At 40.2% G+C, this 18771-nt stretch overlaps 1 protein-coding gene across 6 annotated transcripts in view; it reads right to left on the bottom strand.

Moving 5' to 3' along the window:
* The window catches only part of ksr2 (kinase suppressor of ras 2), a 494388-nt gene that overhangs the window by 33007 nt on the left and 442610 nt on the right, over positions 1 to 18771 (bottom strand). For all 6 annotated transcript variants that reach the window (XM_034170876.1, XM_034170877.1, XM_034170875.1 and 3 more), the window contains one exon: positions 12057 to 12191. In XM_034170876.1, the coding sequence (XP_034026767.1) occupies positions 12057 to 12191 (135 nt within the window). The remainder of the gene's footprint in view (positions 1 to 12056; positions 12192 to 18771) is intronic.

The raw sequence follows: 18771 nt of genomic DNA, 5'->3' as shown, positions 1-18771 counted from the left end.
TCGCTAAAATATTACAAAAATCTATAATGGAAACCCAACAAATTATTGCATCATTGATTAACAAAAACCTGGTCTAAAGTCAAACACAAAGTTGTCCTGGTGCAATATTCAAATACACCTTACAAAAGCGGGTTCACGATGCATGTGGAGTTTGTGCACTATGCTTCCACACACAACAAAAACAGACATGACACACAACCATTAAATAAAATAAAATTAAACACTTGTGGTAAAAACCCCCATAAAAAGTGACCCTAATGCTTTACTGCTTCACCTCATGGAGTTTTGGTGGCTACTTTCCATTGCTGTACTCTTGACACATTGCCAGAAAACCTCTTACATGTGTCTGTTTTCCAAATTGCACACTTGTAATATTGAACATTTTTATTAATGAACATTTGAATTTTTTGAGATGCATCTGTAGACAATCTTGTCATGTCTAAGTAAACTGCAGCACTCACAGAGTGCATACTTCTGCCAAGGAAAAATGCTTAAACCTTGGTACCTACCGGGCATAGAAATAATGTAAGCACATGGTGGTTAAAGGCAAAAAAACAAACAAAAAAAAACAACAGTATTAATTTACTGCAGCGTTTTACAGCCTAAAACATGTTGATGCGCTAATTACAATTTTTCTTTTTAATGAAAAACACTTCAAGCTGGGCAACTATTCTTCACCTGATGAGTGAAGACTGCTACCACTGGTAGTAAATTAAACAAAAAAATAACAATAATAATAACTTTCATTTTTAATTAAATTTTCCCCTGCAAATGGTTAAAATACAAAGTACTTGAAAGGTCATAAAATATTTGAAATGCATATTTGATTAGGCATGGCACAGACGCAGGGTCATGCACCCTCGAAGGCCGTGCATTAAAACACATCCTGGAATGATACCAACACAACACCTCAGTGGCTTTAATCAGTTTTCTGGTTTGCTGTACAAAACGCGCTACACAAAATGTGCTGCACATTTGACAATAATATGTGAAAAAATTCTTCCAGTAGCCTCATGATGTATTTTAATTTGCGATCATTCCAAAGCAACACAGTGAACTGCACATCATGCAAACATGTTTTTCATACTGCACCTTCATAACAGGATTGACTGGAATAACATTTTTTCTTTTTTACCAGCGGTAAAAAAAAAGTGACAGATGATTGTTTATGAATATGTAAAACAGCCACAGGAGTCACCTCTAGGTACCCTGAAGGTGAACAGAGCAGCTGGACATTGTGCACCAATGCTGCACTTTTCCTTTCAGAATGAAGTAGTGATGAAACCTCCATATGGGGAACAATATGAAAATGCAATTGTGTTAGGAGTCAACAGACCAGGGTCCGCCCCCACAAATGAATTAGCAATGGATGCGGAGGAAGAACATAAGCCTTGTGGACTTTTAATCAACTTAAAACAAATTTAATGTTGGACTTTGGAGGAGAAAAGGGAGGACACCTTTGTTAGAGTCACTCGAAAGAAAGTGAAATAATGAAAGGAACTAGAAACAGGATTAATGAAATACTTGCAAAGACACTCAATGAAAGACAGGGCTCCTTATCTTCTGGATAGTTTTAAATAATGACAAATGTATAACAATATGAATAAAATAAATTAATGGAAGAAACTGACTTTTTATGCCTAATTAATCCATGTAATCTTGGCAATGTGTTTCCACGCTTGTTTGACTTGTTATTTTTCATTGAGACTGATATCGCTCTGCTACAGCGCCTATCAAATGCATTCATCCACTAGGGATTTTAATGTTTGGATTTTTTAATGATATCAATTGAAAATATAATACAATGCTAAAATACCCTTATCTATATGGGCATTGTGTTCTTTACTTGCAGTTGTTTAATTAATTATTAAGATCCTATTGTCTTATGTACAATGTGTACATGTTCAATAAAGCCCCTCTGTTCTGCCCTCAGTAAAATGGGTTTGAGATTAAAGTTAAAAAAGGTGCAGAATAATTTAGTTATAAATATTTCATAATTCATTGTTTGTAATTCATGGTAAAAGTGTAAGTTAAAAAACATTGTAGAGTCAGTATTTGTTTATTTTGCATTTTATTTTTTGAGGTGGACCTTGTTTGCTATGCATTGTGGGAAGTGGAGTCTCAGTGTGAAAAGGACAGCAGTCAGTGTGCAAACATGTCCTCTCATGTCTCAGCTGTGTTTTAAATCTCACGCAAGCCTCCGGAAGCAATGGCTGTAAGTTTATAAGTGTTTAGTAGCTAATGCTATAAGAATTAATACGTTTTGTAAGTTTTGTGAGCTTTGTTTGAGTTCGTTTTCGTTCATGTTTTATTCCAGGAAATAGACCTAGCCCATTCACCTCGCGCAGCTTGTTTCACTAAATTAACATATCTATACAGCTATTCACGTGTATTTACGTTCTAATTTGCATATGAATGAATCGATACTGCTATTGGCATATATTGTGACATATGAGGAGTGTATTTTGTTTAATTTGAGGTACTTTTGGGGCATTTGTTTTCTGGTGTATTTATCTGCACAATGTTGATCTAATGTATATTTTTTCTATTTTTGTTTATGTATTTCAGTTTCACTCAACCTTTTAGAGCCACAATTTACGTTGTAAGCTGTCTTAAGAAGACTGTATTAAAGAGAGCAAGATGCTCGGATCCTGGCTCATAAAATGAGTTTGGCTTGCTGTTTACCTACGTTCACATACACAGAGTATTAACACGTAGTGGGAACAGTATACCCTCTATCAATCAAAAACAATATTTACATTTTAACAACATCTGCTGGAGGCCTTGTGTGTGCGTGTACATAGGGTTTTGACAAGAGCGGAAGTTGCGCAAATCAAGTAATATTTGTAGATCACCCGTTGAGCATTTTCTGGTATTAATGAGACAAATTTAACTCTATAGGAAGTTAGCTTTAAGTTAGCATGCACACTAATACCGCAGAATGTCTTGTAAATGACTCCACAGGTGTTATCAGGTTACAAAAACAGCGTTTTCAGTTTTAGAATCGTTTATTTCTTGCTAGCTTTTACATAATATATGACAAAGATGTTATATTTACACACAAACCAAACAGAGTTTTGCAGCTAGCTACCAGCCTACATCACCATGCTAACATTTGCGAAATGTCTTGAAAATAAGTTCAGAGGCGTTATTAGGTTTCAAAAACAGCGCTTTCAGTTTTATAAGTGTTTATTTCTCACTAGCTTTTACACAATATAAGAGAGACATGTATATAAACACACAAAGTGGATTTGGAAATGGTAGCCACTGACATCACGGTGCAGCGCTAGTCTGATTGCCGGGCACCCCCACCACTAAAAAACAAAAAAGAACAGATTGAATCAGAATATAATGTTGTAACCTCTTAAATATGATCAGTCTATCTTTATAGAGGTGAGTGTTTATGCCATCCATTGTTTTGTATTTGTTTTGCTTATATTTAAGTCAATATGAAGAGATTTGCCTTTCATTTTAGTTTAAAATGTACAATTTTCAAAGTATTGTATGAAGAAGCTGGATTATTATGATTTTTATTATCAAATATTTTGATAAAAGTATGTAAAGGTTCAAGAGGGTGGATTTAATGTGCACTACATAAAAGCTTGGGACTCCAGCGAGGGTGGTCGCATCTCCTCCTCTCTCCTCTATCTCTGCTCCAACCTTCGAAGTCCCGACTTCACCAGGCTGTGAATTCTTCAAACTACACTCAACAAAAATATAAAGGCAACACTTTTGGTTTTGCTCCCATTTTGTATGAGATGAACTCAAAGATCTAAAACTTTTTCCACATACACAATATCACCATTTCCCTCAAATATTGTTCACAAACCAGTCTAAATCTGTGATAGTGAGCACTTCTCCTTTGTTGAGATAATCCATCCCACCTCACAGGTGTGCCATATCAAGATGCTGATTAGACACCATGATTAGTGCACAGGTGTGCCTTAGACTGCCCACAATAAAAGGCCACTCTGAAAGGTGCAGTTTTGTTTTATTGGGGGGGATACCAGTCAGTATCTGGTGTGACCACCATATGTCTCATGCAGTGCAACACATCTCCTTCGCATCATCCGTGAAGAGAACACCTCTCCAACGTGCCAAACACCAGCGAATGTGAGCATTTGCCCACTCAAGTCGGTTACAACGATGAACTGGAGTCAGGTCGAGACCCCGATGAGGACGACGAGCATGCAGATGAGCTTCCCTGAGCTGGTTTCTGACAGTTTGTGCAGAAATTCTTTGGTTATGCAAACCGATTGTTTCAGCAGCTGTCCGAGTGGCTGGTCTCAGACGATCTTGGAGGTGAACGTGCTGGATGTGGAGGTCCTGGGCTGGTGTGGTTACACGTGGTCTGCGGTTGTGGATGTACTGCCAAATTCTCTGAAACGCCTTTGGAGACGGCTTATGGTAGAGAAATGAACATTCAATACACGAGCAACAGCTCTGGTTGACATTCCTGCTGTCAGCATGCCAACTGCACGCTCCCTCAAATCTTGCGACATCTGTGGCATTGTGCTGTGTGATAAAACTGCACCTTTCAGAGTGGCCTTTTATTGTGGGCAGTCTAAGGCACACCTGTGCACTAATCATGGTGTCTAATCAGCATCTTGATATGGCACACCTGTGAGGTGGGATGGATTATCTCAGCAAAGGAGAAGTGCTCACTATCACAGATTTAGACTGGTTTGTGAACAATATTTGAGGGAAATGGTGATATTGTGTATGTGGAAAAAGTTTTAGATCTTTGAGTTCATCTCATACAAAATGGGAGCAAAACCAAAAGTGTTGATCAGCTGGTCTCTGAACAGTATTGACACCATTTTTTCTACAAGAAGATCAGGGCCGGGGGACCCTGCGTGCCCGGATGGAAATTACCCTGCGGGCAATGTTCCTGACGCCAGGGAGACTTGGCGGGTTGCATGCTTTGCACCTTTCTCTGTGGAGGACGTCGAGGATTTATTCAAATTTGGTTTCATAGTAGGAGGGCTGGTACTTATTGTCTTATGTGCTGCCCTGACCTACCGGAAGATTGGCAAGATGGCTGCCGCCAAAACCACGACCCCTCATTTGTCCGTCATGATTAATGAGTTGGAAGGCGATGCATTCTCAGCCTGTTAAGGATAAAATGCCCGTTGTTTTTCCTCCAGAAGAATTTCTATGGCCTTGGGAAAATTGGCTGCCTCATTATCTCTCTTACTCCAGTACACAAGGACAGACAGACTCACACATGGACAAAGACTGTAGCATGCTCCACTTTCCCTTCTACCTCCCCTCCTGCCCCCCCCACCACATACCCCATCCCGGCCACCGCTCACGCCACCCCTTTCCCCTCCGGGGGCTGTGCGGTTTTAGCTGCGGCAGGTCCCCGTTCCCCCCAAGCTAGCAGCGGTACGACTCCTGTTGCAGCGGCTACCACACACTCACATCGCCTCAATTTGGAAAATGGACTGTTTCAAGTTTAGTGCACATAAACAATGTCAAATGTATATGTGTTGTTTTAATTCTGATGTGTGCCATTATTACGCTAAACAAGTAATAATTGTGCATTAATTGCTGCTTGTCTGTGGAAATGTGAGTGTGGACGTAATCTCGTTGTTATTGCACTTATAATGACAATGACAATAAATCTCATCCATCCATAAGGGGTTTGGACAACATTTTATAAAAGTTGGCATTATGGACGATGCCAGTCACCCTCTGCACACCGTCATCAGCAACCACAGGAGCCTTTTCAGTCACAGACTTCTCCTTCCCAAGTGCAGGACCAACAGACTGAAAAACTCTTGTCCCTCAGGCCATCAGACTGTACAACTCTTCACTCGAGGGGAAGTGGAGTAATAGGAAGACAGAGGACGGGAATGAGAGGAACTATAGTAGCCAGTAAACCAGTATTGAACAGTATATCTGGTATTTATATTGTGTATTTATATTTGCAAACTTTTTCTTTTTCACTTTCACTTTTGATACTCTGTGTGCTTCTTACCCTGTGTGCTGCTATATAATGCTGCTGGAACCTCAATTTCCCTGATGGAGTCTTCCCAAGGGATCAATAAAATTCTATCTAATCTAATCTAATTTAATCCAATAATTTATATTCAACAATACAACCACTTTCTCCACATGTGAGCAAATGCCAGCTTGCGGTGTATGGTCTGAATGAGCAAAACAAATATCTTGAAAGATCTGGGGTCATCAAAATCCACACTTATCACTTAATAGTAGGTGGATGCTGCAGCATGCTAAGAAATTGAGCATCTTGACTTTTACAATCACTTTAACATTGCAGAAGTACATGCAAGCCTTTTTTCGACAGGTCCGTTTTAAAGCAGCATTCGTCAACAAAGTCAAAGTCACATGCGTTCAAGTCAATCAGCACCACATAAAACCCAAAGCAGGACCAGAGCTAAGCAGGCAGCTTTGTGCATGTGTGTGTGTGTGAGTGAGTGTGCGTGAGATAAAGAGAGAGAAACACAATGCCAGTTAGAAAGGTGGGAAAAATGTGATTTCAACGTGTCAGAAAAGTGTTTGAGCTCAATTATAATTGCAAATCTTCAAATATTTTAATAAATGTTTTCATCAACCCAAGACATTTCATGTTTTTGTGTGGTCAACTTCATTTAATTTGTTAATATACATCCATTCCTGCAATTCAGGCCTGCAACACACTCCAAATAAAGTTGGGATGGGGCAGTTAAATTCAATAATGTTATTTGATTGTAATCATGATTTGGTACAAAAGCAGCATCTACGAAAGGCTGAGCCTTTGAGGAGCAAAGATAGGCAGAGGATTACCAGATTGTCAACAAATGCTATGAAAATATTACTGAAATGTTTAAAAACAATGTTCCTCAAAGAAAAGTTGGAAGGGATTTGCATATTTCTCCATCTACACTGCATGAAATTTTGAAAAGGTTCAAACAGTTTGGAGGAATTTCAGTGCAAGGGCAATGGTACGAGGCTAAGGTGAACACCCGTGATCTCCAATCCCCCAAGAAGGCTCTGCATCAAGAACGGTCTGTCATTAAAAGGTGAAATAACTACATGGGCAAGGAATTATTTGGGAAACTTTTGTCAAGCACTACAATACAAATGCCAGCTACAACTTTACTGTGCAAAAAAGAAGCCTCGTGTTAACCTTGTCCAGAAGCAGTGCCAACTTCTCTGGGCTTGGAGGTATGTGGGTTGGACCACCACACAGTGTAAACATGTATTGTGGTCAGGCAAATCAGTATTCCAGATTTTTTTTTTTTTTTGGAGAAATAGAAATGTGGTACTCCAGAACAAGGACGAAAATGACCAACCAGCTACAGATGAAGACATTCAAGGTTACTGGATTGGCTTGCCTGCAGTCCTGACCTGTCTGTTATGAGAAGGGATATATTACAAAGTGGAAAATGGTTTAGCATCCCTATTAATGTTTTGTCCTGTAAATGCATCTATATTGTGCCAATTTTTAATACTCATCAACATGCTACATAGATCCAGAGGTGTCAAATCCGGCTTCAGAAAGTAAAAACCCTCCCATGTGTTGCTTCTACCTGTGCACCTAAAACAGGTGATCTCAATAATTCATCCACTTGCCTGAAGAGCTGAACTAATTACAGTCAGCTGGTTTATTGGGAAGATGGAACAAATATGTGGCTGGACTTTTACTTTTTGAAGCTGGATTTGACACCTCTGCATAGATCACTAAAATATTTTAATCATGTCACGTGATGTCATGTCATGTTGCTTCTACCTGTGCACCTAAAACAGGTGATCTCAATAATTAGCTCATCCACTTGCCTGAAGAGCTGAACTAATTACAGTCAGCTGGTTTATTGGGAAGATGGAACAAATATGTGGCTGGACTTTTACTTTTTGAAGCTGGATTTGACACCTCTGCATAGATCACTAAAATATTTTAATCATGTCACTTGATGTCATGTCATGTTTCTTCTACCTGTGCACCTAAAACAGGTGATCTCAATAATTAGCTCATCCACTTGCCTGAAGAGCTGAACTAATTACAATCAGCTGGTTTATTGGGAAGATGGAACAAATATGTGGCTGGACTTTTACTTTTTGAAGCTGGATTTGACACCTCTGCATAGATCACTAAAATATTTTAATCATGTCACTTAACCGTGACCATGACAAAAATATAATAATTTCTCAGTTGGATCTCAGTCTATTACCACAAGCCTCATGCATTCATTATTCCCCACTTATCTGAGCAGTGACAGAAGGCTTAGTAAGTTGGCCCAGATGGGCTCCTCCCTAGCCACATTCTCCAGGTCCTCCTGGCAATCTCAAAGCCTTCCCAGGCCAGATGGGTTAGTATTCCCTCAAATGTGTTCTGAGTCTATCGAGGGGTCTCTTCTCAGTTGAACGTGCCCAGAAAACCCTCCAAAAGGAGGCATACAAGGGACATAGTAATCAGTTTCAGAAACACTTCAACTGGCTCCTTTCGACAGGAAGTAGCAGCGTGAGTTGAGCCACGTTCTAAAGGAAACGCATTTGAGTAGCTTGTATCCATGACCTCATTATTCAAGACACCTTTGACAAGGCATGACCACGGTTAAGAGTTAAAACATAAAACAGCCACCAAATCGATACTTTCACCATTAGACTTTGCTTCGTGTGGCTCTACATGTGAGCAGAACACTCTCAAGGACAAGTGAAGGGGTCGGAGAGAATGAAATGAGGTGCCACGGGTCAGCAAAGGAGGCTTTGGTGTACTGTTTCCTCACTGCAGGTCTCAGGTCTGTTTGTCAAAATGTCTAATTCCTGAGTGGATCCGAGGAGAAGTGTTATCAGCTCTGCTTGCTGAATTGCATCGTACGTCATTATCATTAGAAGAGGAAAATGAGTGTTCCTTATTCTCCTATTACAGTACAGCAGAGTGATCATTATATAGTCAGCCATACCAGTCAGAGAGATTTTGTTCACAATACATCTTTGAAATGACACAATAACGCTTCTGCTTGGAGCTGATCATGTGGTCTGCCCTCGTGATTACTTTGGGTTGTGCTTCTTATTTATTATCACTGTTTGTAAGTATATACTGCATATTAATTACAGTACCTCTGCCAAGGAGGAAATGCTTTTAATGCTGTTTACCTGTAAGATTACACAAAAACTGCCAAATAAATTTTCCAAAAACTTGGTGGAGTGGGGGACAGCCCAATCTGATCAAGGGGGTAGATCCGGGATTTATATTTATTTATTTTTTCCTTTAACTCTGCAAGACAGCTCGGTGTAGCAGATTTCCATTAGTTTCTCAGAAGTTAAACCTCTGGGGTCCGAAGGCATTTTTTTGAACAGTTCACTCGCCTGGCATAAATGTTTTTTTATTGCTGTTAACAGCTCTCCCTGCATCCCACAATCACGTTTTATGTCTCTTTTTTTTCAGGACAACCTGTGCTTTCAGAATACATATGCTTTTGTTGTGTTTTATAAGTGTAATAAAGGTTTACAAACAAAAATAAGAAAGCAAAAAGTAAAGCGGAAATAATTTTCCACACACATTTAGTCAAAACACACAGCAAACTATAATAAAGAACTGTTTGGACACGTTATAAAGGTAATTTGAGGTCTTGTGTGAAAGACTGTACAAACAATAAACACATGCATTTTGAACAATATATACAAAATGGTCTATGCGTTTTTTGTCTTCATGGTAAAAGCAACAGAGTTATCCAGTAACATTCACATGCAAACTAGTGGAGCAATCCTGATAGTTACACACTCTTTGTTTGAGCACGTGAGATTGTCATCAGCGGCTCTCCGTGTGCTCCTGCTTTCACTGATCGCTGTGCGTAATGGCACAGGGCGCATTTGGAGCCCAATAGTATGTACTCATTGGAGCACCCAGGGGGCTATTCAAATGGGCCAACTAGTAACATATCACTCATAAAAACGATCTTTGGCTTTTCACATGAGGTGAATCTGCCCTACGATTGGATTTTGGAAAACCATGTGACCGTGAACACTCACATTGCGCACGTCATCACACAGCTTCTGTGAGGAGTACATAGATGGCCAATGGCTGGCTCAAAAGTCTGCCGAGTTAACTTTTCAGCAAAAAAAAGTAAGTTTCTATCTCATTAAAAAGTTATTTATAATTTAGTAAAGCTTGGTCTTAGCCGTCGTATACAACGGCGTCAGCCCCAGAGGGTTAATATACAGTGTACATGAAAAAAAGATCAGATTTTCACATTATGAGACATTTCAGCAACATACCACATTTAGTTTGGTGTACAACCCCACAAAGATATAGATTTTATGGATCAAAATATGAATTTTAAGGGGATGCATTTATATTTGGAGAGTGTAAGTTACTAAAGTGGGCTACAAACCTTCAACCCTATTTTTCCACATATTCTGTGAGAACAATTTACTTCTGATGGAGAGAACATAGCAAAGTATGTTTGTGGTGTGAAGTACCATAAACGTCTCACTATTTTGTTGTGTTCACTGCATCAGAAATATTACATTTTTGCACTGACAGGAAGCCAGCTTTCAGAGTAATCCTCTGGTATGCCAAAGAAGGTACAACATGATGAGATTCCTATATTTTTGTTCTCGCACAGATTTCTGTTTATGGAACCTGTGTTTAAAATATGTCTTGGTGGAGAGATGTGGTCTCAGAGCACTTCTAATTTAAGGTCGGTTTTGTATACGGTTCAAACATTTTAAATCTAAGCATCTTTAAATCTAATTCATGATTTACTACAAAAATGTAACTTCTTACTTCAGCTTTCTATTTGTTCATCAAGCCCTGTTGGCTTGTCACCATTTCAGATCTGTGTCTGTTCCAAAAACTAAAATGCAAAAAGGAATTTCCCTCAGTTAAATATTCCAATAATTTACTCTCACATGAGGGAACCAATCATTTCTCTGTGGGCTCTCTATTTACTCCAATCACCATCTCTCATATATGCTGCCTTCCCGTTGCCGGCGATGATTTTTGCACCATTACCTCCTCTACCAGCACCAGTATAGCATGTCATCAGGGCTCCTTCACTGTTGATGAAAGTAATCAGATGTATGGGACCAAATGGAGTCTTTTTCAAAATCCAATCATGTTTAAGCAATAAAACTTTCAAACTGAAATTGTGGCGCTCATGACGTGGATCAACAATATTGGATAAAGCAAAAATGGATATATACTAGGGCTGTATTTCTCTGTTATAAAATCATACAATATTTATCTAGATACATGGGCTATGATATAATCAAGGAACGATACTTTCAGTATGGAATGATTCAATTTAGTGCAATTTGATTGGATTGCAATACAATTTAATGCAATACAATTTTTTGTTTAATGTAGACATTCATTTTCCATGATAAATTGCTGATCTTAAAGGACATATTTCATGAAAAACCAGGGACCTTCTTCAGGTTTTCTTCTGCTGTGTTGCAGCACATTGATGCTGCCTCCAGTGATGAACAAAAGACGAGCAGAAGCAACACCACGCAGGAGCAGAAAATGCAGCATAGAAGAAGCCAGCTGTTGTGAGCATAGCATAAATACCGTAGTGTAACTTTCGTGTTCTGAACTGGTACGACAGTGTGAACAATCTGTGAACCAAATGTAAAGTTCAAAGGGTTTGTTTATCCGTTATACCGTGTGCTACTATCCGACATGTTGATTTTGTTTGTAACTTGCAAAGTTAACTTTCCTGTGATCAGTCTTGTGAGAGCCTCATGCTGACTTTCGAAGTTTTGCAAGAGTTTGAAAATGTGGAAAGCAGCAGTAAAACAAGCCTATCTGAACTGATTTCTAACATTGAAATCAAACCATCAAGGGGTCACAGTACATTTCGATCGACTTGGGAGTCTGTTTCAAACCATCAAGGGGTCACAGTACATTTCGATCGACTTGGGAGTCTGTTACTGATGTAGTCCGTTATTGATGTACTTTAAAATATTTACTGATGAAATATTTGGGAGAAATAACTTTTGTTTGCATTTGCCCCATTTTACATATTTTCTTTATTGGGGTATGGGTGGGTGGGGGGGGGGGGGTGTAACTGCATAAACAAAGTGCAAAATAAGACAACACTCACCCAAAAGCAAAGACATCTGATTGTTTGGAGAAGGGAAGCTTGTCCTCCTCTGTGTCTGGAGAGAGTTGCTGGATGATTTCTGGGGCCAAGTGACACAACCAGCCATTAGGGATCCTCAGTTTGTCTTCTCTCCGGCTGCAGAGCACACAAATATGGAGATCAACATTTGTCAGTTGCCAAGCCATTTTTATAATGTATCTTACATTGCTACATTTCATTACATGAGCCATAACAAGATAAGAAGCAATTCTTGAGAGATATTGTTTTGGGATGACAGTTAGAAACATATGGATCCCCAAAGGGCCATTGAACTGATCTTCTTCATTATATATATATTTTAAATGATAAATATGATAAATGTGTTATTATCATTTGGTGAGTGCTGATGTGTATCTGGATCAGAAAGAGTTGCATAGCAACATCTAATTAGTAAATGTGTGATCAAATTAGCACTTCTAAGGAAGAACACTACCACAAAATATATTTTCCTTTCATTTGCTACAATATTCCTTCTCTTTTTTCAGGATTTGGTGCATGCTGCAGTTATGCAATATTGCATCAATTAGTGTTGTCCTATTTAAGCCATGGGTGAACAGGAGGACGCTGCCTGATCTTTCAGCCTTGTGGTGGACCGGATCATCAATCCTGTGGTGGTTCATCTACATCTCCCCAGGTCACTATGCATCCATCCGGTGTTCCATGTCTCCCACCTGCGGTCGGTCCGGACCGGTTCTTTTGTGTCCTCCAGCCAAGTGCCCTCCTCCCACCCGGCTCGTGGATGGCCATCTAGTCTGTACTGTACACCGCCTTCTGGATGTGCCCCGCTGGGGTCGGGGCTTCCAGTATCTGGTGAACTGGGAGGGTTAAGGGCCTGAGGAACCCTCCTAGGTGTCCCGTTCCCTTATCTTGGATCCTGGTCTCGTCCAGGACTTCTGTCGGCCCCATCTGGACAGGCCGGATGGGTCACTTGGGGCTCCCATTGAGGGTGAGGGGACCTGTTGTGGTCTGGGGAATTGGTCTGGCTCTGTTATTTTGCCTCCCCCTCCCTTCTGTTTCTGCCAGTGGAGTTGACTGTCTACAGCGGTGGCTGCGGTACACCTGCATCAATTAGTGCCGTCCTATTTAAGTCATGGCTGAACAGGAGGACGCCACCAGATCTTTCCATCTACGGAAGTGGTAGCGTCACGTTTGTCTTTGTCAAGTAACCTCAGCATTTTCTCTCCACATTTTGGATTATTCTCCGTTTAGCTCATCCTTGTGGCTTTTTTTTTTCCCCTCTGTTGCAGTCCGCAGCCACCACACGCTCCACTGGCTCACGTGGGTTCCTGCACCTACGGCGCGCCCTCCAGTGTCTTCACCTCCTGGTTTCCACCTCATCCACATCACCAGCACTGTTTCAATAAATGTGTTACCTTTTTGTCCTTTAAGCTTGCCTCACTGCATTTGAGACTGTTTTCAGTTCCCGGTGTGTCATAACACATTTCAAAGTATAGGATGAGTGGCAGTAGCAAGACCAGTAAGCAGACGTTACTAATCTAGCCATATTAGCTGCAGATATCTAGCCAATGTGGCTTTCACATTAGCTGGTTATTATGAGTTTTGAATTGCATCTGTAGTCATACTGGTTACAGAGATATAGCAGAAAATGTGTTTTCGGACTAAATGTTTGATAAACATGACAGTGCTACTCATCTGGAGACTCTCCTGTATAGGCTCTGAGGCCTTTTGGTGCCGGTGCTTATCCCCAAATTCCGCAGCATGAAGCCGATGAGAATCTACAACTCCCCCTGAACAAGTCACCAGTCCAAAGCAGGTTACTTCCCCAGTAAAGGTCTGTACTGATTTACAGCTGGGTGTGCAGATTAAGTGTCTTGTCCAAGGACAAACCCACAGGTAGGGAGACCGAGAATCAAACACCGGACTACTTACTCAACCAAGAGAAACTCAACCAAGGAATATTCATACCATGTTTGGTGGTATCTGATCCAGATGTGTCAAATCCAGCTTCAGAAACTAAAAGTCCAGCCACATATTTGTTCCATCTTCCCAATAAATCAGCTGATTGTAATTACTTCAACTCTTCAGGCAGGTGGATGAGCTAATTATTGAGATCACCTGTTTTAGGTGCACAGGTAGAAGCAACACATGGGAGGGTTTTTACTTTCTGAAGCCGGATTTGACACCTCTGAGATCCCCCGTTTCATAGTTATTTTGTTTGCAGGCACACACAGGACCAATTACAACACACTGTGCTACCACCGGCATGCAGAGTAAAAATTTGCTAAATGGGTAGAAGCTTGCCTGACATGCCCCTGATAGAGTGAATGTATGAAGTTAATTTGCATTAGGGCACTAGTTTTGCAGGTTCATCCAAATTTTGCTACATCATCTCAGTTCACATTGCATTTTAGCCTTTTAAAATGGCAATATGTGTGCTTATTGACAAAAAATGATGTTTGTGGATTTGCACTGGTCTGAAAATTGGTTCTGCTAATATTCTTCTGCAAAGAGAATTCATTGGAGTCCAGACCAGCCAGTGTTTAATCACAGATCAGTGAACACAGATTATTCCTGCATGTTGAATCCTCGCTTGAGCTCATGATTAGAAAAACCCCTCAGTGGCCCTGTCCTTATCCTTTCACATTTTCCACATACCCACTCCACATGTTTATAGTTTTGATCTTACTTTCACGGCTTTGGTCAAATATCCATCATAATCATTTGTTATTTAATTGCTTGTATTCTTTGACTGTCTGAATGGACACACACTTCTTGATATTTGATCTCAGCAAACATCTGAATGGTGGAGAAAACAATGGAAGTTACTTTCACTAACACAGATTTCACTGCCACCGTTTGGGTTAAATCGTTTTTTGAATTGATGTGAATGTGAGGTACCTCTATTGGGCTGGCTTCACAGAAATGTTATTAAAAATTTACAACAATAAAAGTAAACAATTAAGTGGGCCCTGCTTCTGGAATCCTCCAGAGCTCCATCACGACGGCATTGCTGATGGACTCCACATCAGGACATTGGGTCCCCCTGATCACCGCCTGAGCCTGGGGGCTAAGAATCACAAGTGGACCAATCTAGTAACTGTGAGTGTAGCTGCAGTTGCCACAATCATCTTTGTCAGAAACTGTCAGACGCTCAGGGCACGGTGAGCAGGGGGTGCAGTCATGGTTGAGCACCCAGGCATCATTCTCCCAGAAATCTGTCCCTCTCTAGAGAATGGTGCTTTGTTTTAATTAAAGAGTTAGATTCCCCTGGCCTGCACCAATTCTAAATCAGATGCATTATAGTGTCAAAATACACGATAAGGAACATCTTGATCTTTGTCATTCTTGCTTTTTTTTTTTTTTTTTTTTTGCTCTTGGTGAAGCCGGACCTTTCTGCTGACAACTCTGCGGCTGAGTATCGAGATCATATTCAAATACCTGTGATTCACTGCCAGTAATGATACTCTATCCTGGAGATGTTCAATCATGTCTTGACATACAGTGATGCTTCAGTTTTCTTTGCATAAACTTTGCGCACTTCCAGATTTTCAGTGATAATGTTATAGACAGGGATCGTGTTGGTTTTGCACAGCAGTAATCCGTACCACAGAACTGAAGTAGACAATGTGTAAAGAGTGACCTGTGAAGTGAGTGTACAATGCGTGCAGTTGGACCGATTATAGCTGGAATGTTGCAAAGCACTGTTCATTCAGCCCATGCATGCTGAACCATGAAATTTAGCAGAATGATATTTTAAACTAACCCACTAAGTAACACTGGGTTAATAAAAAACAACCAACCATTACAGCCACCAACTAACAGATGACAATCAATTCTTTTTTACCTAGCACTGGTACCACAGTCTCTTATACAAAGAGACTGGTAGCGTGTTTTTGAAAACATAGCTGTGATTGGTCCATCTGATGCGTCAGCCAGTATTGGCTATCACGCCACGCTCTGTGATTGGCTGTGGCGTAACTGCCGAAAATGTAAGCTGGTTCCACTCCTCCAGAGACTGTGGTACCATGGTGCCAGTGCTACATTGTAAACACAGGCTGCAGCCAATCAGAGAGCGGCGTGTCTCAGCCAATCAGCAAAATGTCAGAATCCTGACTAAAAGTCACGTGACCAAATAACCCGATACCGACTCCTTTGCCTTGGCTGGAGGGGTGGAACCAACTTATTTTTTACCATTCAGATGTTAATGGCATAAGACAAATAAACATGCACGAGGGATAACATACCTCCAAAGTTAATCAGTCATCTGTTTATATCTCTGTTGATAATTTCTTTTTTTCTTTTTTTTTTTTTTGTGAGGCTAGTCATTTCTAATTTGTGTCTCTAAAATTATTTGATTCTGAGTCCTGTCCTGTGATCCTGACCTTGGTTACTAATGACTCATTGTTATCACTACTCTTTGATCCTGACCTTTGATCATGATCGCTGACACATCATTCAGATCACATAGCTTTGATCCAGACTGTTGACCTTTCATCCTGATCACTGATCTTTGACTGCTGATCTTTGAACCTGACTACTCATTTTTGAAAGCTGAAATTTTGGAGTGTTCACTTTTTGATCTTTGAACCTGATTACACTAAGCCTGATTATAAGGTCAAATTCATCAGGCATCAGGGTCTAAGTCCAGCATTCAGGATCAAATCAATTAGGATAAAAGTTGAAAGGTGAAGCTGAACTCAAGGTGGGATTGGTCCCTTGATCAGTATCGGGGGAGTCAGGATCAAAGATGGGATCCAGATCAAAGTAATTAGGATCAAAGGCCAACGCTCAAAGATCAAAGGCAGGGCCTGTCCCTGGTTCAAGTTGAAAAATAAAAGGCAGGATGAGACTCAAATAAATCGGGGCTTAAATTCAAAGCTGAAAGATTTCCCCCGGGTGCAGATGTGCATCAAAATTTAATCAGCACTTGCATGGCCCTTGTACCTACCCAACAAAATTAATTAAATGCATTTGTGGTCTTTTGAGATAATTTCCTGACAAATGATGTGGACAGACAGACAAATAGCAACAAAAACATTCCTTCTTAGTGGAGGTAATAAAGTTAAAAATGGCTAAAAGTAAAAATAAATTAAAGATTGCAAAACAAAGAACAATTCTGACAAAGAGCCAAGTCGCCAACACTTTCCTCGATATGCAGGCCATCTCCTGAAAAACATTTTGTGAAATGTTGTCTTCACCCAGACAGACAAAGACAGAGTCCATCACATAACCTCCCCGCTCTGCTGTTGTTCGGCATCATTACATGAGCCGTTCTGTAGTTTAAAAACATCATCGCCGGCAGGTACTGAAGAAAAAATGGGAGCAATATTTGCAAAATGTTTAATTTTATATTAATTCTGTGGCATAATGTGCATGTGGGGGAAAATATTACACTTATATGAATCCTGCTGTGATTAAGGATTGACATTTACGATGTTGTTGATGAAGGTTAGCTTCATGATCTTTGCTCATGCACACTCTGGTGTGCACAGGCATGTTGTGGAAAAAATTCCAGAAAATGTGCTCTAATTGTGAACAGCGTGGGAGCCAAATGACAGCATTGTTCTCATTAATGATTTTATTCATGACATTTATGCTTTTGCTCTTTGCACTTTAATTGTTATTCAAGTGCTGTTGAATTAATTTCTCCATCCTTTACCGAGAAACTCTTCTTGCTCATTTTGTTGACTGATTCACTTTAGTACTGTGTTCTTCTGTGGACACTAAGACATTTATTACATGGTAACTGTAAAGATAGAGTGGAAACAAACACTTTTCTCTTGTCACAGTAATAGCACCTTAAATTAATGGCACACACCGAACAGCGCACAGAATACATCACAGGTATGGATTTTTCATTTCTCAGATAGATCATTTGAAATATAGTTTCCTGACAGAAAGAATGTTAGTGACTGGGCCAGTGCATTTTATTAAAGAGGCTTGAAAACTCCAAGCCTGTGTAGAAATGCTGATATGAAATAAAAGCTGTTTAATTAAAATCATGGAAGAGTAGGTCTATAAAGGCACACATTCATTAAAAGATTTCTGAAAAGGACCATAAAGTTAAATGGAGTGATTTTCTTTAAAATGTGACACTATGATTTAAAGTAGGAGCCTCAAACAGGTGGCCCATAAAAGAGATGATTGAGGCCAATGACAAGCATCATCATTCATTATTATATGTGGCCTATGTGTACACTAAACTGTATAAAATGTGGAACCATGCACTGGCACAGTGCATTGCTGTATCCACCACACCAATGAGCCACTCCTGATCCTGGATGACAACCAGTCGGGAAGAAAACTGGACCATATATATGTCTCCAAACCAATCTGCGACAGCCAGGTGAACTGGTGATGTCCTTTTGTCCTTCTCCAGCTACTGGAGTCTTCAACACTGAGGCATTTAGGTTTTGGATCACGAACAGAGAAATGCATGTCCAAAATGTCTTAGATGATGCTCCCTGCTCCCTCACAATGCAAGTGATGCTCCTTATCCGAGTCTCCCTAAGACAATAAGCAGGTGCTCATTTGACACAAAGTCATTCCAGCAGTACCCAAGGATCCTCCCAAATGACATTGTACCAAAGACATCCACTTGCCGCAAAACATTAGGACCAGGATCAAACACCAGGATCCTAAAGACCTGGACCTTTATTCTCCTGCAGATAACGGCATCACCAGACACTTCTGTCCAGTGACATCATGACCCCAG

The sequence above is a fragment of the Thalassophryne amazonica genome, chromosome 5, assembly GCF_902500255.1.
Source record: "Thalassophryne amazonica chromosome 5, fThaAma1.1, whole genome shotgun sequence".
Classification (NCBI taxonomy): Eukaryota; Metazoa; Chordata; class Actinopteri; order Batrachoidiformes; family Batrachoididae; genus Thalassophryne; species Thalassophryne amazonica.
The sequence above is the reverse complement of the archived record's forward strand: the minus strand, read 5'-3'. Positions and strand labels throughout refer to the sequence as shown.